Source organism: Amblyomma mixtum, chromosome 1, assembly GCF_055824585.1.
Source record: "Amblyomma mixtum isolate Tamu chromosome 1, ASM5582458v1, whole genome shotgun sequence".
NCBI classification, from domain to species: domain Eukaryota; kingdom Metazoa; phylum Arthropoda; class Arachnida; order Ixodida; family Ixodidae; genus Amblyomma; species Amblyomma mixtum.
The window spans coordinates 209,627,540-209,648,495 of NC_143012.1; the positions used below are offsets into that span (position 1 = coordinate 209,627,540).

Genomic DNA, 20,956 nt, shown 5'->3' on the forward strand with positions numbered 1-20,956 from the left:
AACAAAAACCTAAATAAAAGCAAGCAATCATAAAACTTTGAAATTGCATTGTGAAATTTTCGATGTTTCTTTCCATTTTGTCTCGTCTGAAAAAAGCGATAAAAACCGTTTTTTTTTCCAAAATTGCAGTTTTTTTCAGGCCTTCACATCTCTAGTATTGACTCACAATTCCACCTTTTTTTTTGTTTAAAAGAACCTGTCACTCTCGGTTCCGGTCCTTTCACGCAGCTGATGTCTGGATGGCATACGACAAAAGGGTTCATCATCTCTCTGAGGTTTCAAGATTTTCACGCGAGCGCCTTACACCTGCATGTGACGACCGCTGATCTTGCCAGTCAGCATTTATTCCACTTCCTTAGAGGGTTCCTCAGACACCACAGGTAATGCGCCCAATACTGAAAATGGATGGTTTCACTCTGATCCTTTGTGGGACCAGTCTGTGCCAATATGTTTGCAATGTTGGGCCAATTGCCTGTGCTGCCTGGGAACGGAATTTACGGTCATTGGTCCGTAAGGCCTTTTTATCAAATATGACGAATTTTCACTCAGTCCTGTCACGTGGGGCTGAGTCTTTGGCCGTCACAGAAGCACTCCAATACATCTTGCATCGTCGTCCATCCTTTCCCGTTTTTCTAAACTCTTGCTAGTTTCTGTTTCTCGTATTGAGGTATATAGCCTCAGAATTTCTAAAATCAAACTTTTCTCCCAAGTTTCAGCGCTGTGTACGATTTGTCTCTTTCACGTTCCGGGTCACCGTGGTGTTGTCGATATTGAACTTAGGGAGACTGCAGCGGCCTGGGTCGCACGCCTTGGACGCGGAAAAAGCGCTGTTGTAATTGAAAATTCCTGTGTTTTAAAATGGCTGTGTTTTAAACACGCGGTATAACGCTGCCGCAAGAACGCAAACAGTCGAACATTACAATGAACATCCAATGGAGTTGTTCTCGGTGTTCCTTAAAGTGCGCTCCCGTTTAGCCCTCTCGTCGCACATCGGTCGTGGATGTTGTATGAACTGTACTGTAATTCACCGATAATTATTGCGGCAATTTAGCCAGCAATTCATCTTGCTTTTTCGAAAACAGTAACAGTGTGCCTTTGCTGTTTGTTTCAACTAACTAACCAACCCGAAGCATTCTTAAAAAGAAGCAGAAGAATGAGCTTTTCCGGAGGTACAAGACCGACATGAAGGAGCGTCAACAGTCAAGATGTGCAATGAATTTGTTCAACCTGAACAAATGAAAGTTAAGCGTATGCATGCTTAATAGGTATTGGCAGCACTTGTGGCACCACCCTTATCTTCTCTTGTCCGTGTGTGCGTATGGACGCTGCTATTTGTAAGGCTTAGGTGAACAACCGCAAACGATAGAAGCCTTCTTCATAGCAAGACCTGGTAACAGCTGCACAAGCCAGCCGTCAATCTCAGGCTAAAAAAAACAAGCTTGCGTACCTAGCGACTGTGGTCAAATAGTCTAGTTAGTCAGGAGGCATTTATATTTTTATTTTCCGTCACTAGCTCTATCCCTAGACCCTTTTGATATTGACGCATGCTTTTCTGTAGTGGTGCTTTTCATGTTCTCTGATTCTGTATACTTGTTTTCTTCGTATTAAGGGAGAAATCGCTCGTCTCCTGCCTTTCTTTCGTCTTCGTTTCTTGGCGCTTAACTCAGTACAATTCGCTTAGTTTAACGACCTGGACCATAAAAACCCGGCGCGAAAGCGAGCCGTAAAAGCCATTTTATTTACTGACTTACCTTGAACAAAAGTGTCTGGCGTTGTACGGCTGTAGTCTGCGCAGACTTCTCACCGCTTACCATGGTTGGTACACGGAAGAGCCACCTGCCTCGGTTGGCAGGTGGCAAAATGGAAAGAGAGAAATCACTCTCTCTATTTGTAGGGAAGAGGCAGGAGGGGCCGGAGGGTGGCTGCGATGGGAAGAACCCAGATGGTCGCTACCGTGAACGGGGGAGGTTCTGACGTAGGTGGAGCTGGGCTCAACCTGAGGGTGGTTGCCGCGAGGACAATCCGACGGGTGGCTACCATGAAAGGTATAGGGTCAATCATCTAATGCCAATCATCTTCCGCTTATTAATGCGATAAGGCGCCAATCTTAGGTATTTAAGCAGGAAGAAGACCTGTGTTAACGCACTGTCATCGCATAATGATAATTAAGTGCCCCCGTAATTTTCCCGAACCACTGCACGGCAGCACCGGCTTTATGATACAAAATAACGCAGGCTGAGAACACCTAAAGACATAGCGCCACAAATTTATCCAGCCCTGTTATCGAAATGTCGTTATGCTCCTGTTGAAAATTAACTATACGAAACGAAGAACGACCGGCAGCAGACTAGAAGACATACAGTCATCATGCGACTTCACTAAGCCATTTAAATGCAATCAGACTGTGAGAAATAGTATGCCACACAAGAAAAAATTAGGAACCAGCTTCATTCACGGAAGATATATGAATTCACACACAAGAATGGGCCAGGAAAGAAACAAAATATATTTCTACCGGTTCACAGCCTCCGTGCCTCTGACTTATTTAAGGAGCTATAAAAAACATTTCAAGACGTTAGAAAACGCATAGACTAAAATTTTTATTCACAGCTGGTTCATGCATTGACATCTGCAGTGCAGGAAGCCAGAAGCTTTACAGCAAAACCTACTAGCAGTAAGGTGGAAAGTTGGGCGAGTTGAATCGGATTCATGATAAAGGTAGCGCGGAAGTGGAGGACCTGTCGTGTCTTGTTTCTTGCTCTCGTTCTCGTCTTTCGCGCTACCTTCGCCATGAAAACCTGCTAGCCAAAATAAGAACCCCTTCATATGATGCGGGGGCTAAATTCACAAAATTCTTTCCGCTGTACACTGAGTTCGATCAAAACTCGGCTCCTGAAATCTCTGCAATTTCATGACATATGCGCAAACCAAGGTACGGAAATATTGTCACAAAGTATTAAATAAAAGGTACTGTCGCAGATCCAGCTCACAAGTCGACCTGCTGCATGGGCTTCAAGTTTGGTGAAACCTAGCCAAAAAAAAAAAGCAAAACAAGAGATTAGTGCAGCAAACCCCAGGAGAGGCAATACAAGATTAGTGCAACTTTATAAATCTTGCACTCTCTATTCAGCAGCCACTTACTTCGAACGGGCAGGCAGTGCAACTGATGATGTCGTCCACTTTGAGCCCATCTGCAATCTCAACCAGCGTGAGGCCTTTCTTCTCGCACACTTCAAATACACACTGAAAAAGATTAAGGGAATGCATCAATCCTTGCGTGTCCCCCATCTGCCGAATAGAACCGGCCATTTTTTTTCTGGAAGCTACAGCGGGGGCCTGACACAGAAAGGGAAACAGAAAGTGAAACCTAATTTAGCACCTCGACGATATATCTACAACTCCGATCCCAGCGCGTCATGGACTTTTAGCAAGCTCTCTGGTAGGGAAAGTTCTACTAGAGGGCACTCTTATTCTAGAGAGGATCTCTTTACATGTCTCTAAGACATGTCTCTTGACGTGTCCGAGTAGTCTATAGCAGGAATTTACCCTGGTATCCTCTAGCTGGCTTATTGCAAATACCACTAGAAGATACACTTGTCAGTTTCTTTCGTTGCCATGAACATACCCATCAGGGTGGGCTTGCATGAAACTGCCGCAGTGAGGTAAGGCGATGGCATGCGCGACACCCATAGATTAGGATACGAGTGGTATATCTCAATGACCGCACTTTTCCTCTTATTCAAACTTGTAGAGATAGAGGATGGACGGTCGCATATGTGTTTCAGATCCCAAATGCCCTTCAGAAGTTAATGTCCTTCAGGTTCCAGCGTCCTTCAGCGGAAATGTCCTGTAGCAACGGCTGAACCAGAACAAATGCACATGACACGCACATTCCAGCTCAATGCAGCCAAGAAGTGGGATTTTTTCGGTGGTGTAAATATAAAGACGTGATCTCCTAATTATTTCACAAACGTTTTACGTGACAGCGCTAAGGGTAAGGTATCGCAGGAAAGCGGGCGTCGGCTTCGTTGGCCCTGAGCAAAAGAGACAAGAAGAATCCCCAGCAAAAAACGAAGCAACCTGGGTACAGGTGAGCCTCCTACGTCACGTGCCATTGTGACGTCCTCACAACCTGCCCACGATGGCAGGTTGGTCGCTAGAGGTTGCTCGGTAAAAGCAACCTGCGTGTAACAAGCCCACGGGCGCCAGCACCTGCCATCGCAGGGCAGTAGCGCATCGCCTAACCACTGTGTCAGGAGTGGTTTGAAGACCACCAGGTATCTGTGAATGCAAAGTAGAGAATGAAAAGTTCCGCGCATATGGGCATTAAGTCATTAACTCTATTGCGTTAATTGTTCGAACAAAGGCACGATGTAGGCCTCTTTATTTTGTTACGGAATGCCTTACCACCCTCTTCACTTAGATGAATCGTTTCCCTCTAATTTTGGTTTCGATAATCCAGGCGTGTTATTTGCTATTCAAGACCATAGCTCTCAAGTCCACATCAAACAGTCCCAACGAACTGTTTAAACTGATAAAGCTCGTGAGAGGCACCTTTTCAGTGATAATGAGGTCCACGCAGCGCTCTCCAGTCAGAGGAAATGTGCACTCCTTCTTGATCTTGGGCTTGCCATCCTTGGCCACGTGCTCCATTGTGACCACGATTCTAGTGCCAGCTGGTTTGCTGGACACTAGGTCCATTGCACCTCCCATGCCCTTCACCATTTTACCCTGCAGTGGGCGAACGTTCAGCGCAATAAACATGCAAGTGAAGAATCTTAAGAACAAAATGGTAGGAAACTGACATCAAGAAACCAGACTGAGTTACTTATTCTTCTACACCACCGATGTGAACTATTATAGTTGACTTCCTAAGCAGGTACCTAAACCCCTATGACCGCAGCATTCTAGTACGGTAAAGGTAGTGGTACAAATATTGGGACTACAAGTAAAGAAATAAAAGCACATTTATGCCGCTCTGAAGCTGCAACTGCTGCAGCTGTTTTACAGGACTGAAGGAACTGAAGTTATTTAAAATCCTAACAGCTGTTGCAGGGATCAATGTGATCATATTTTTCATCTCGTGCAAAAATGCATGCTACCCAGACACACTGGCAATGCAGAAGCTGAATGTGCCTCATTGTCCGGCTCGAGAAAATGTGTTTCGAGTCCACTTAAAATGAACTCAGAATTATACTGTCCTTACCAAAATATAAGAGAATGAACTTGATAAAATTGTGAAGAAATTTCGCGCTGCGCAGTAGAAAACATCCCAAAATTTGATTGGAAAGGCACTCCACAATGAACCTGGGTGTGAGGAAAAAAGTTCTAAATTCTCACACAGTTAAATTTGTTTCCACAAAACTTTCCACACACAAGCGCTTAATGCGATGAGCATATGCATTGGCCATTATACAGCAGCATGTTAAACATTAAAGAGCAGCTCACCGGAATCATCCAATTCGCGAGGTCACCATATTGGGATACTTCCATTGCTCCAAGCATTGTAAGGTCAATGTGACCTCTGAAATTAGAAAGAGAAGTGCGAACAGAACATGCTTAGGTGTCATCAATGTCATCAGTAAGCGAGCGTTCGTTCTATCCACCGCCGTTATAAGTGGGTTCGACTCTATATGTAAATAAAACATATATGCCTTAAATTTTTCCACACGCCGCCTGGCTTACTAATCAAGCGAGAAAGTTTAATTTGAGAGAAGGTGGAGAGGCCGGACGATGTTGACGTGACCTTGACCTGCTGCTCTTGCTCATTGCCATGCCATAAGCAATGAGCCTAAAAATAAAAATCGGTAGCTTCCTTCCACGCTTTAAATGCCACTTAATGTACTATATATGTCATTTCTCAAGGAGACACTCTTCACAACGTCCATAGATGAAACCAAATATGAAGGCCAATATCATGTCACCCTTAAAGAGTCTTACGCTTTCCTTCAGTTACAACATACTTCAGTGTATCACAACTCCATTTTCAGTTCAGTAATTCTGCTAAAATATCTTACGGCTTTCATATTTTTGCGTGGTGTCAGTATTGAGTCTATACCTTCAAAATCTACGTTTAAATGGGAGAACAGTGGAGATACTACACTAAGGGACCGATTTTCACTACGAAAGGGGCAGATGCTTCCTGAACACAAGAAGGCAAGAGGCATGGCATGGGATGGCCATAGTGCCCATTCAACAGAACGTCAAGGCAGAGCAGAATACTTAACACTAACAACACGCCGCTTTCATTCCAACAACAAAAGCACGGAAGAAGACATTATTAGGCCCTAATATCAATGCTCCACGGGCTCAATGCAAAAATTGCGAGAGCGGTAATATATCGCATTGAAATTGCGGATGCACAAGCAAGAAGTCGCACATTGTTTACCCTCGAATCATCGCAAACGACTCGTCGCTGCCAAAGCAAGACGCCCCAGGCAGTGCAGTGACTGTTTCCTTCCCAGCATTTATCAGGTCAGCATCCACCTCCTCCTCTGTGGGATATGGACCCTAAATAAACAACGTTATAGTAATATTTTACACGTGGTACCTTATTAATGTAGTGAGTGTAACGTTTGGCATATTACTCCTTGAAAATAAGAATTCTATCAATTATGACTGCATTTATGCTACGTGCCCATACCTCTATAAGAAGAATTCAGATATTAGTATATGAATACACAAAATTTCACATCATGCTGGAGGAACTGAAAACAAGAAAACAACAGCAACATTGCAACGCTCATATAGGAAAGCACTTCACGTGCCAAGCAAGATACCTAACTGTATATATCCGAATGGCCCTACGGACAGGTGATAATAATAATATAATTTTAATGTCTCTGTGGTGGCCTGGCCAATGAGCTCCATGGCTAATTCGTTCGATCTGCATGAGATAACATTTCACCCCAGAGAAGTCACGCACCAGAGGGGGTGAAAGCTTACAATCCTATAAAACTGTTTGATACCCGGCAGCAGTGAGGCTCGAGCTCTGCATCCCGGGATGCTAGGCAGGTGCTCAAACAACTAGGAGGCTTGAGAACTGCGTCGTGCATAAATGTCCTTCTCATGGTGTGGTCACTGAGGCATACATTACGCCTTTTACTCCAGGGAAACCGAAAGAAGCCAATCATGACTAAAATCACAGGACGGTTGCGAGGGTGTATAGGGAGTGTTTCATCGTAAGCTCTGGTGTAGAAGCAAAGAAAGAAATCGGGTGTCAGGAGGGGGTACGCTTGTACCAGTCCTACGGCGGTGTGATTAGAACCAACCACCTCCCGTAACCAATGCACACGCCGAAGTTGCTAGGCCACCTGTTACCCTCCAAACTCTCTCCTTCTTCACTCCTCTTTCCTAAAAGTGGAGACGGAGATTTCCCTTTCTCCACTTTGCTACCTGCCAACTGAGGCAGGTGGCGCTGCGGTCGCTGATGATGGTGCGAAGTTCAGGAAGAGCTAATGAGAAGTAACGCTCTAACAAAGGAGAGCATAGCCTTTGCCCTCTTTTCTCAATATCCTAGTTATTCTAAACTCACCCTGGCATCTTCTGTACTAGAAGGCACAGGAGAGACCTGCACAACGTCTTTCAGTACCATCAAAGCATGCTGCGCTGTGGCATGCTGCGTACGTTTAAGAATCAAAAGCTGTACCTTGTGTACAAGAGGCACTGTGGTGGTGAGCTCTCGATTAATTTCGATCGCAATGGGGGTGCATTACCGTGCTCTTGGCATTGAAGAACGTGCAAAACTTTATGAACTTCATCGAAACGCGGCCACAGTGGCCAGAATTCAATTCCGTGACTTCCTGCTAAGTACCAGAGATACTAGCATCAGGCTATTTCTTATTATTAATTTACTATTATTATTTTATTATTAATTTATTATTATTATTATTTTGCATAAACCTCATTCAAAGTGAATAAACTGAAACTGAAACTGACTGAATTATATCACTAATATTAGTCTGCCATTATTATTCTACTATTACTTAATTGACATAGCACATGATACATGTAACGCGCGTTGACGGAGTAGCTGCGCAAGGCCTCCGCTGGTGGGTGTCCGTTCAAATGTTGAGGCTTCACACATACCTCGGGTTTTTCAGCTTTGCTAGTCAGGTAGTGCTTTCGCGCTAAGCGACTTTCAGGATCACAATAGCCTTTCCTGATTGTTTTCTTTTTTTTTCTGGCTGGAAGTTTTTAGGTGACACCGTATGCGAGCATCGATCCACTTCAAAGCAAGCCAGCCGACTACGGTGACATGGCTCTGCTCTGTACGCATAGATCCTTTTCATATCTGCTAAGCAAACTCCACTGCAGTTCTGCAGGCCCACACACCGGCTGAGTAGTCTATTTTTAAAGAAAGAAATGCAAGCGCAGTTTGTTGCGTATCATAACAGGTTAGATATTAAAGCAGTTCTTCTGCTGACTTTGTATGCTCTCGCCCAGAGGTATTATGCACAGTCAGTGTGTTTGTCTTATTGGCAGATAGTAATGGCAATGGATAGGCAAAGCGCGATGTGGAAAAACCAACCAGCTTAATAATTAGAGAGTATGCCCAGTAAATGTGTTCAGGTTTGGGATTAGGCTGAGGAGTACAGTGTGCTAAGATGGAATTCAGATGACTTCTGATCACACGTCGACACAATAATGTGCATGTGTAAGAAATGATATAAAGGTAAACTATGAGCTTACTAAAACAGCACCACAAAATTGATGATTTACTCATGCTTTTTGATTAAAAACAACAGCAGCCAGATACTGTAAGGTGAGCCCTAAATGATCAAGTCGAGAAGGCGTAGGTAGTTAGCTATTGCTTACTCAATTTTCTTTCTTGTTGCAAGCTGAAGGCAAGAAACTGCACACAAGGTTCACTTGAGCAGTTGCGAATGTGTGAATGATTTTCTGCATGGTCGTAGCTCATTAGTAGCATCAAAAACTGACAGTGTATTGTCACAGATGGGTCCTTAATAAAAAGGGCTGGGCGCTGGATATCGATGCTGTAAGGACCCCCTGACGACGCCGACAGTAAACTGTAAAATGAGGTGCAGGGAGTAAACCCCAATAAGCAATCCGCATTTCAAACAAAAGTTGAACACTTACTACACCAAGCATTCCATTTTCACAGTGTAGCACGACGTGAACTCCCTTGGGAATGTAGTTGCTTGCAAGTACAGGGATGCCAATGCCAAGGTTGACTTGATGAGATTGAAGCTAAGGGCTTGCATGACCAAGCGCAGCTTTATAAAAAAAACGGCATGATGTGAGGAATACACTGAATACTTAACCACAAAGTTTACCATGCTAACGAAGAAAATATTAGCTGTGGCTTAGCTAAGGTTAAGCCTGGGTAAGCGAAAAGCTCTCGCTGCTTTTCAGCCAACTCCCAAGCTACCACTTCTGGATCGGTGTTTCTGCGCCGTCGGACCGTTGCTTCTTCTTCTCCTTCCATGGCGCGTGTCTGCGCCTTTTGTTGCGACTGAGAAAAGAATGAAAAGGAAAGTGCACGGGCCTGCCAACTGGCTCCATTCGAGCCAACCGCTGCCACGTGCAGATAGAGGAGAGTTAAAAGATCAGAGGAAAGAGAAAAAGCAAAGAAGAGACGCGCCTCGCAGCAACAACCGCGTCCGCCGAAGCGGACGCTGGCTGAAAAAAACAGATAAGCGGCCGTAGCCGCGCTTCGTAACCACCTCCTGCGCCGGTACTATGGGCAAGCGCGCCTTATATACCCCTCCTTTCAAATGCGCACGGCGCGCGGCTGCGGCGAAAGGTCAAACGGTGGCGAGGATGGTCGCCTCTTCTATGGCCGCCGCCGCCGCACACGCGTTCTCGCAACGCCTTGCGAAAGAACCTTCTCCTCTTGGGAACCTCCTTCTCCTCGGCGGCGACCGCGCGGCAGCGGCGAAGGGTAAAACGGTGGCGAGGAGGAGATGCGGCGACGCTCAGACGACGGAATCAGCGCGCGGCGGCGACGACGGCTGCGGCAGCAGCGGCCACCTGCGCTCCGCGTGACGTCGCTTGGTTTCGCGCATGTGCAGCTGTGGCTAAAATTGATCACGGCGCACGCCAGACCCGGTGTTGACGAGCCTAACGAAGCTTTTCGCTTCAAAATGCATGTAAACAGACTGTCAGCTGAGATCTGTGTTGAAAACCAAAGAATCACGTATATACAAAGCTCAGATATAGCCTGAGAATCAGGCGCTAAAAGGATACCATACATGCCGTCTCTGAATTCCAGTGCTGCTCTTCGAATGATGCGGCTTCTCACATCGTCTTTTCCGCCGGCTCCCTGTGATTTTTCTCTGAGTTTCCTTTTCTGCAAAATTGTGTGAACAACATGAGCAGCCCTCAATATATTGAAAAGGTTGCACACATGAACAAAGACAAAATGAGAGAGCTGCTTCATGAAGAATTCGTCGCGCACCTGAACCATCAGAAGGGCTGCGGAGTCCATTTTATCGTGCAGTCAGACACATGGTGTTCGTGTCACCTAGTGGTGCGCAGATTTGGCGTTCTTCTGTATCCAATGCACATTGTTTGTTTGTTTCGACTTTTCATGATGTCAAAAGCCATATAATAGTGCTCGCTGCTGCCACTAGTTAGCTGTATTCTAATGGTGGCACAACGTTTTAGCTATAAATGCAAGCCAAAGCAAAATGGTGCCAGTTTCTACGCGCCAAAAGAACTGCAGTCTCTTGAACTGCACACTGAAACTAATCACCACTCTCATAATATGAACTGACTCTGAAAGCTAGAACTAAGAGATGAGGTTGGAAAAAATACCTCAATTCTCTTTTCAAAACTTTTTCCTTGGTAGATAGCATCCACATATATGCCTGGAATATGGATTTGGTCGGGAGGCAAGACACCAATCTCGCAGACTTCTTCAACCTGTTGGGAAGAAAAGAGGCAGAACCTGAGGCATGTTTCCTCAATCCCATTTATACACCGTGAAAAGACGCCATCGATGCCGGGTACCATATGTGGGCACTACGTATTAAGCTGTTTGGAATGGATCGAAACAATGAAAGAAAGAGACTCACCTCTGCTATTGTGTATTTTGCTGCCTTGCACATGACCGGATTAAAGTTTGTCGCCGTCTTTCTAAAAAGAAAGAAGACAAAAGGTGCTCAACCAGCATCCCGACGGACGGCAAAACAAAGAAACCTTGCACGGGCTTTTCAATGCTGCCAAAGTATTATGCACTCTATGCAAGCCGCTCTGTCCTAACAGTTAGGGATAATTTTGTCACAGTTAGGCTTCATTCATAAGCACAAACCCCACTAGTACCTGACGCATGTGATAGCAATTTTTTTAGCAAGAGAAATAGTTGCATGCATAATTTAATGCGAAAGGGTCACTAGTCCCACTACGCGAAAAGCCGGTCGCGTGTGTTAGTGCGCGTACTCACAGATGGTACACAAAATCCCAACGATGGCAAAAAAAAAAATACGCCGACGTCATCAAGCGGCCGTATGACGCACATAGCAAGTCGAGCTCCGCTAGTTCAGGCGCTCATATACATGTCCTTTCTCTATATATACTCCCCACTGGCCGACCTCAATGTGGCGCCAGTTTTCCCGACAATATTCGCACCAAAATTGTAACGCAAACGTTTGTAGTACAGCGCTACGGGTGCTGTCGTACGCTTTCCCGTTGCATATAGCTGACATGTGCTAGTCAAGTTGGCTGCTAGCTTGCGACAGGAATTCAAACTGACGACAAATGCATCTTCAATTGTAGGCCTTCCCAAGCTCTTTGCCTCTTCCCTTAATGCGCGGTTAAGGGTACACCGATGTGTGAGACAGTTACTGTGCCATTTAGTTTCCTCAAAACCCAAATTTCTTATAAAATTGCGATGCAACAGTTGATTTTATAGCGTTCCAGGTGGTGTTATACACGCGCGCGCGTGTGTGTTTGTCTGGGGGGGGGGGGGGGAGGAGGGGAGTTTCAGTGAACCCAGGGACAGTAACGCTTTCGAATTGCCACACAAAGCAGTTTTAAGTGCCTCTGTCAAGTTTTTTGCTCTCTCATTTTATGCAGCAAGGAAGAAGTTTCAAGATTTTTTCACAACGGGGCTAAGTTGTAAGAGCCGTAGCCGGACCACACGTCTCTGCAAGACAGGCCATGCGGGTCCACTACAGGCTATACGTAGCCGACCTAGATCGCATAACCATAAACGACGCGAATTTTCAGGGAAGCATTATCAAAAGAGAGACTACAGGCCTGGATTTCATGATCTCGTCAACGATGGCCAATGAGGTTCTTTTAGTTTAAGCATACTACACTTTATAAAACGGAGTACACTGACAGCAGGGGAGTAGGCCAACAAAAGTCGTCTAGGCCCAGACCCAAAATAACTCTTTTATGCAGCTATTGCTACAAAAGAAAAAAACAAAGACTGTACATTTTCCAAATACATTAGAAACTCTCTTTGGTTCTGAAAACTTGTTTTTAAATACAAATAAGTGTATTAATACAAATGGAGCTTACCTGAACACAAGGTTACCAGCCTTGTCTGCCTTCCACGCTTTGATAAGTGCAAAATCCCCGGTGATTGCGTGCTCCATGATGCAGTTCTTGCCGTTAAATACCTGATGCTAAAAAGTCAAGGACAAATCATTTTGCTACTATCTGGAAGCATTGCAGTCTATATATATGACATGTCAGAGACGTCATCGTGTCAAAATTGTTTTTCTTTACGGTGCTTACTGCAATGCCTGTAAGGTTCAGTGACATTCATCAAGGAAGTTCTGTGACACGCAGCATGGACGCCAGCATGCAGCTGATGCATTACTGGCTTGCAATAACACGTGGTCATCAGGTGCGTTTACCTCGGTCAGATCTTGACACCACAATGAACCCAATTTTTTTTGCAACCAAAAAGGAAACTGTTTGCAAGCGTTACATAGATAATCCTTTATTAAATAAGTTCATTACCTTTCTATGGTGGCGGGCTTAGCCCGTAGTCATTAAGGAAAAGAAAATAAAGCTTGTAAATTTTATGTCAGACACATTTTGATGTATGAAGGATCTGGGGAGAGCGCGCGAGCCCTCTCACTTCGTGCATTGACTATTGATAGCAATCAATAGGCAAGGTGAGAAGCAGTACTTCGTCCCACTTTAGGGCACCAGAATTCTACTGCAAACTCCCCTGCCCTCGCTATGCATTAGTTTACTATTCTGCATATCCACCAGAACCCACACATGCTTAAAGCCATGCTTAATCACTATCTTGCTGCAGGATGACAGTGGCTATAGTAGCAGAGTGCCACCAGATTAGCCCAAAAATTAAATTTCAGGTTGGTTGCATTCGCCACGCGAGCAAGGAAAACCTGATCTCATAAATTGCTTTGCAGTGCGAGTGCAGTTTGGATCGTGGTGGGCTGACTGTCTCACCTGCCTGGACTCGCTTTTGATGGCCACATTGCCAGCTGGGTCATATTTGATGGGTGCACCACCCCTGTGGATGAGCGTGCCATATGCGGTGGGTGTGAAGAAGGCCGGTATGCCGGCTCCGCCAGCTCGAAGCCTCTCAGCAAGAGTACCCTGATGGAATAAAAGAATATAATGCATGCCTATGTATTTCTATGCTCGTGCTCTGCAGCGACGAATGTAAATAAAATAGCAGCAAACAAAACTTGCGTGCTTTCTCCTGGTAAGGTATGGTATGGTATGCATCCCGACTTGGCTAACCATGGCTGACATAAACCGCGCAGAAAGACAGGGACGAGTGAAGACGACGGCGCTTATCTGCCACCTTCACTCGTATCTGTCTTTCTGCGCTTTCCTACGGGTGTGCAGCGAGGGTTGCGCGAAACAGACGCGCGTCTTCGGCATCGTTTGGGCATGAGCTACTGCGCCCAGGTAAAATACTACTGCTTATGACAGCTATGCTCAAGTTATTTGTCGGCTTGTGGTGAGCATGCGCAAGACCATAGCGGCGACTGGACAACGGCCGAGCAAGTGGCCAACCAGCAAAGTTCAGCCGGGAGCACTGTCCGTGCACATGCGGGTTCCGGTGACTCGGACCACTCGCTAAGGCGTTCCTGGACCGCGCTAGGCCCTAGAGCGACGGTTCACCGGCGGCATAGAAGCGGCACGTGGCGAAAGTAATCGCGACGCCTGCCACCCAGTCATTAGTACCGCCTTCAACTTAGTGTAGCATCACGTTATATTAGATCTGCATAGCGTCGCAGATCATAGTGAGAGCCGCAGCGAGACCTCTTGCGGTTTTGAGTGCGGGTGCTGTAGTTACGCCTGCGTTCCCGTTCGCCGCAGAGAGCAAAGATCAGCACCGTGTCTGCGCTGTTGTGAAATAGCCCCTGCGTTTCCTGTTTCCTAGCTTTTCTGACCGCATTGTAGCTTGAGACGCTCCGCCACCAGCACGGCTTTGGGCTAGTAGAAGCACATCGCTGTAGTCTTGTGTTCATGGCCACTTTATTGTTCTTTCCTCCTAGGGTGTCATTGTTGTCGTTTTTGCTTTGCCCGGAACAAACCGTCGCCTTGGCTGCTGCCTGTGGTGTGTTACGCTTCGGTCGAGACCATGGATCGAGATTCCCTCAGTTTACACCGATGACAGGTTAACACATGGGGGCACGCACATGCTCCATATTTATTAGAGTAAAATAAGAACATGAGGGTGCACATAAGCTCCAATTTAAGGGTCAATGGGTCCATAGCGTTAATGGGTCCATTCAGTGGCCTGGGGTATCCTGTGCCTATCGCTTCGCAGACATGGACATTGTTCTTTCTTTCACCATCATATACCAGTTAAAATACCCTTAAGAGCACATTGCGATGACAGCAGGGAACTTTCCCGCGCAAGTACTTCTTCACTGTCACCCAGGTTCTCTTAATGGACGCTGAATTGGTCGTTTTCGAATTTACATTCATAGCTCGCGGGGAGTGCTCATACCACCCCTGGCGCAGTGGTTCAGCGGTTAAGTGATGCGTCGGCGCCCCGCCAGGTGATTGTTGAAAACACAGCCACTGGCGACCGAGGTTGCTCTTCTCGAGGGACCTCTCGTGACTAATAATTAATTCAACTGCCGTCTGCCACAGTGGGCAGGTTGTGATGAGGTCACTTGGTCACGTGAGCTGGGTTAAAGGTGGGCCTCCTACTTTTCTTGACACGCCGACGCCATGGTTACCGAATAGGTCGGTTAACGTTATGGCGTTAAAAACAGCCTTGTAAAATTGTGAGCACAACAAGTGTAAAATTCTAGTGATTAAAAGAAACGAATAGCTTACCTGCGGTACGAATTCAAGCTCAAGCTCACCCGACAAGTACTGCCTCTGAAACTCTGCATTTTCACCAACATATGAGGAGATCATCCGTTTGACCTATTGAAGAAGGCGGTAAATGATAACCATATGAGTGCAGTTCTTCTTATCTTGATTTTTATGCGTGCCCATATGCAGTAAGAAAACAAGTCTTATGACAATGCAAACGGCCAGATTCAGGACTTTTACACCGAGTAAGCACAAAACAGAAATCAGAAGAGCTGCACGTAAGTACTGAAACAGAAAGCGGATTTCAGAGGGAAAGTCATTGTAAACCTAAATTCAGTCTCAAAATCTACACCCGAACTTTCATAATGACTTGTAGATGCAGGCAGATTTATCTACTGACCCCCCCCCCCCCCCCCCCCCCCGTCTTCGCCATGTAACCAGGCAACGGGGTTTGCTTCTCAGTCGTATACTGGAGCCCTTACAACACCCCTAAAGGCCAGAAGACATCGAACGTTGAGGGAAGGGGTTTTCTTTGCTTTGCACAGATAAGGAACTTAAGGGATGACATAGTGCTCAGCTATACAGTTAAGGAACAGACCCCCCTGCTTGGCCACTTTTGGAAAGACGGGACGACCAATATCAGAAAGAGCCGATTTTCTTCTGCCATTTACTTCGTTGCTTTGCATGCATATTCGCCTTGACCGCCAGAAACACAAACTAAAAAAAAAAAAAACAAGAGCGCAGTAATGACAGTTTGCTGTGTATAAGGCAAGAAATTAGTATTTAATACTCGTAAAAAAGCAGAAAAGCGATTGCAACAGCGGTATGCAGTATACTAAAACGAGTAGATAGGAAGATGATGGGCAGATACGTTATAGTAGTGCTTACTGCTGCCTCATTTGCATGAGTAGTGCGGAGTACAGAAAAATTTTACTCTAAACCTAAGGCTGAGTTTCCGTGATAAAATTTATTGTTGTCATATATGTTTAACGCATCCTGCAAACCTTCCTTTGGAACAAATACTGCTTGAAAGTAATCACTTATTTTCAATTAAAATTGAAAGGGGGCGGCGACCTTCTCTTACATCCAATGCTGTCAGATGATATTTTTTTTTCTGTCTCTTTTGAGTTGTTAAAAAAAAGAACTTGCTTTGGTACTGAGACTGGCCGAAATTAATGACGTATTGTGCGTGGTTGCCGAACACAGTCGAGAACATATGGCTGGCTGCTTGCGAAGGTCAATGGAATGTTTCGCGAGGCACACGGCTAATTCTCAGCACTACACTAGAACCTCCAAACAAATTTGCTGCATTCATGCCGAGCTAAAATGACTTTGTTTGCAGATTCCTCGATGAAATGCATATTTATTGTTTTTTAACATCTGCGAAAAAAAAAAAAAGATAAGCTCGGCTGTTCGTGCGAAGCTTTTCATTTTGAAAAGCAATACAGTACCAATGAATCCAAGAAAACTGCTAAAAGACTGATAATTCCACAAAGAAACAATCCGAATAAAATTCAGTATTAAAACGGAGGCTCAGGAAGAGGCTCAAACAAATATCCAAAACATGAAAAAACAAGACTTTTATACTTGCCGTGTGCTGAGGAGTATTCCGATCCCGAAGCCATCCACACCAGCATTGTTGCTGACTACAACAAGATCCTTGACATTCGTCTTAGACAATGCAGCAATCAGGTTTTCAGGGATTCCACAGAGACCGAACCCTGACAGAAAACGGTGCCACTGTAATGTTTCAGTACTACTCAGTAAAAGAAGCGGCTTGAATTAAACTGGGCAATCGGTCGAGCTTTCTAGGACACCACTTTTATTGGTGAGGCAACTGCGCAATATTGTAAGATACTGTTATAAATATACTGATGTGACTGTTCTTAGCTTCCGATGCGCAGCAAGACCTTGCTTTTGAAATTTGTAAAACCAATGGGGTGCATTTTCTAGAATAAACGGCATAAATCTGCTATTGTCACCAGGAGGAATCTGCGGATTTATGATAGCTATGGTACATTATTACTATATGCGAAAAAAACAACTGCGTTCATAAACAACCTCTCGCAGAAAAAATCCACTTGTCCAAAATATCTGGGCACGGAAAAAGCGTATGATTTGATGTAGAGGCTATTTCCTTTTTAGTCCAATTCATTAAACTTGTTCCAGCACTCATGCACATTTAGTGGATCACTTAGAAGAATTGATGACTCTGAAAACTCCACTCCGTTATTCATCACTCTACACCTGCAAAATCTTCAGAATTTAATTGGATCTCGAAGCTTCGTTAGATGCTGGTCTTGTATCTGACATCTATGAGCATTGCGCCTGTTCTGTGCAAAGCCAAGAATTTTAAGAGGTACAGTATTTGTCAAAAGTAACCAGGCTGCATGCTTTGCTTCTAGCTCCTATAGTGGAGCCTTTACAGCTTCCGTGAAGCTGAAATGGTCGTTAAAAGTCTGGACTTGGGGAGTTCTTACCTTACAACACCTTTCGATCTTGAGGAAAGCCACAAGGGCTCCACTATACAAGCTAGAACCAAACCATGAAGCCTAGTTACTTTTGACAAAGATGGTACATGTATACATTTAAGTTTTCCTGTACTGAGAATCTTCAGCATGTGCGATGTTGTAGCGTGGTGATAAAATATAATTTTCATATTACTAGCCTACGCCAGGAAGCACACATACGTAGGGCCCCTTTTTCAGTTTTTCTTAATTCATGGGGTAGATATCGTGCGCAGCTTTGAGGTTGTAATTCAGGTACAGGTCGGATCGTTTCCTCAACAAATGCCATGATTCGGATTAAATTGGACCATTTTTTAAATACGAAACGTAATTGGTTATTAACGCTTGCTTTAATATAAAAAAATAGATGCTTTATTATTCTCTCTTAATTATCCCAAAGAATGGCAAGCTGTCGCCGGAAACTGTTTGATAAAAGAGATGTTTCTTTATTTCCTGTCTAATAGCAATTATTTTGTCTCTTACGTTACCATCCCCGTCGTCAGAACACCCGTGTCTGTGCTAGACCTCCCTGCCTTTGTACACAGTAAACAATCGATTCAACATCACAATTTCCTTATAAAACTTATCAAAGCCTTGGAGGAGCACATCGTTCGTTCGTCGGGCCTGTTCTTAGCTTAAGACAGATTAGGAATAGCAATTTTGAAAGAGGTTTAAAATCATCAACTGTTACAGGAAACCCGTTTCTGAACTAAGTACAAGGCATCCACTAATTTCTGTACGGGTCCTTTTATTCGTGTGCAGGCAGATTTCATCTCCTTGAAGGCCCCTTGTTAGGTGGAAGTAGAGTTGAACCCGATTTTTAACAATTCCTTCGGATAGCAGGATTCAGTTAAAAGCGTATTTTACCCAGAAACGAAGCTTCCTGCACATACAACGCTGCCAACTGAAACAATCACAGTCGTACTTCGTGCGACTCACTAGCGTTAATAAAAAACATGGAAGTTTTGTTATAGAGGCCGCCCGTAGCGGCGTTTTACTGACCTCCAATTAGCAGTTTTGATCCGTTTTTTATTTCTTTAATCGCGTCCTCAGCTGAGTTGAATATCCGGACACTCCGGCTCGACGTCGTACTTATGCTCCTCTGTTCACGTGGGACAAAAAAAAAAAAAAAACTCAGTGACCCACACGATACCGCAAAAAAAAAACAAAACAACCAGCACACCACTCTAGAAATGTGCAGATCGGTCTATGAAACGAAAAAGAAAAAGTCTAGCGGCGGGCATGCACACAGCATTTAAATGTTCCTATAAAGAAGATCAAAGGAAAACCGTTACTGCCCGTGCCATGCTAGCTTAAAGTGTACACTGTAAAATGCTTCTTTTTTCCTGGTCGCATACCTGTTCGCTCCAGCGCAGTAAGTTTGATGGGCTTTTGATGCACCTCCCCTCAACTGTGAGCATTTCTCACATCGCGCAGACTGCGAAGTCTGTACATACACAAGATGTACCCCGGTTAGCTTTTGAAGCTGACCGCGGTCTCAGCAAAAAAGAGGGCACACACCCTGATTGTGTCGGCAGAGTCCTAGCTAAGGGATTAATCAATTTGTTTGTTTTTTTGAAACACCTTACAAGTGCGTAGGGAATTGCGTAAGAGGGGCGTCAGATTTCGAACAGTGCATTTGTAAAAGACCAAGCAGAACAGAATGAAAAAAAAATACAATACAGAACAAAAACATATGAGCAAGTTAAAAATTAACACCGTAATAGACCAAACGACAGGGAAATAACAAAGAGATACGCAACACAGGTTAAAGTAGAACAAAGTAAAAAAGAATGTACATAGCTCTTGTTAATATCCGCGCAGAATCAAAGAAGTCGCGGTATAGTATAATTCACGATATGATGAGGAAAATACTGCAAACAGATATGAACAAAACAAAATGAAAAGTATAAAAGAAAAACATAAGTACAAAATCTGAGTAAACATTTTTATTTAAAGGCTACAACAAAGCAGAAAGATATTAAAAAGATGTGACCGAAGGCATGCCAAGCGAAGGCTTCAGTTAAACGTCTGATGAGTTGCTGATGGAATGGATCTGAATGAGACAGAGAAGTGGCGGTATGCGGTAAATCATTCCATAATCTGATGGCTTAGGAAAGTGCCGATGAATTGAAAGCTATTGAGTCAGCGTAGATCCTTGTGAAGCTGAGGTGGTTGTGCAATCTTTTAGACGTGCGAGGTGGAACATCGACATGAAGCGGACATGATCTATTGAGGTCAACATACACGCGAAATGGTGTTAAGAGAGGGATGTCACGGCATGTGGCTAAAGACAGCAGTGAAAGATCAGTGTGGATCTGGGTGATGCTTGCATGGTAGTTATAGTTTCTTGAAAGCATCTTACAGTCCTGATTTGTATGGTTCTAACATAGTGACCATGTTGTTATGATAGGGAGAACAAATGGTGGAAGCAAACTCAAGTTGTGGACGAACAAAAGTAAAGCAAGCTAGTTTGTGAATATTAGCTGGGGAAGTTCTCAGATTACGGCGAAATTACCGTAAAGATTTTGAGGTGACTTCGCGTATGAATTGAATATGGAAGGACCATCAAATATCTGAAGAAAGATTCATCCCGATGTTGCTCAGCATTTACTCTGGAATAATCGCAAGCAATAGGAATTAACAGCACGGTAAATTATCTTCACCTGCAAACATGTTAACAACCGCCTACACCCAATCCGGCGACCATCCGACGCCGCAGTTCTTTGCCTGTCTTGGTGGAGCGCCCGCGGATTTGAATTTGTTATCTCAAGCTTGCGTATTATTGCGATAGCGTTAAGGCTTCCGTTCTATACTAAAAATAGACCGGGGTAGGGTGGCCCAGCTGGCCACCCTATCCACACAGGTTGACCACCCTTAGGCCAACCTGGGTCACAACATTATGCTCGGCTTCACGCAACACGCCATGGTCGAAAAATGGGCTGGTCACGTAAGTTTATCGCTTTATCCTAGGTGACACTGACCTTGCGGCATAATCACAAAGGGCTCACAGTATTGTCAGCAAACTGCCCACCGTGGCAGGTGAGATTTAAATTAATGACTGGTGGCGAGAAGTTGCTCGGGAAGAACAGCCTGGGTCACACAAGGTCTAGCAATAGCAGCACCTGCCGAGGCAGGGCAGTGGTGCATCGCTTAACCGCTGCACCACTGTGCCAGCAGTGGTATGAGGATTTCCAGGGGTCTATGATTGCATAGTA

The 20,956-nt window shown here is 44.7% G+C and overlaps 1 protein-coding gene across 1 annotated transcript in view; it reads right to left on the minus strand.

Annotated features, from left to right (window-relative positions):
- Positions 1 to 2,757: 2,757 nt before the first annotated feature.
- Positions 2,758 to 20,956, minus strand: part of LOC149370766 (succinyl-CoA:3-ketoacid coenzyme A transferase 1, mitochondrial-like) — an 18,685-nt gene continuing 486 nt past the window's right edge. Inside the window, exons 2-15 of the mRNA XM_089584004.1 lie at positions 18,741 to 18,840; positions 16,819 to 16,952; positions 15,250 to 15,342; positions 13,396 to 13,545; positions 12,490 to 12,596; positions 11,040 to 11,100; positions 10,780 to 10,887; positions 10,210 to 10,312; positions 9,100 to 9,194; positions 6,389 to 6,510; positions 5,449 to 5,524; positions 4,555 to 4,731; positions 3,142 to 3,243; positions 2,758 to 3,028 (exon numbers count right to left, since the gene is read on the minus strand). Of these exons, the coding sequence (XP_089440130.1) occupies positions 2,987 to 3,028; positions 3,142 to 3,243; positions 4,555 to 4,731; positions 5,449 to 5,524; positions 6,389 to 6,510; positions 9,100 to 9,194; positions 10,210 to 10,312; positions 10,780 to 10,887; positions 11,040 to 11,100; positions 12,490 to 12,596; positions 13,396 to 13,545; positions 15,250 to 15,342; positions 16,819 to 16,952; positions 18,741 to 18,840 (1,470 nt within the window). The 3' untranslated portion in view covers positions 2,758 to 2,986. The remainder of the gene's footprint in view (positions 3,029 to 3,141; positions 3,244 to 4,554; positions 4,732 to 5,448; positions 5,525 to 6,388; positions 6,511 to 9,099; positions 9,195 to 10,209; positions 10,313 to 10,779; positions 10,888 to 11,039; positions 11,101 to 12,489; positions 12,597 to 13,395; positions 13,546 to 15,249; positions 15,343 to 16,818; positions 16,953 to 18,740; positions 18,841 to 20,956) is intronic.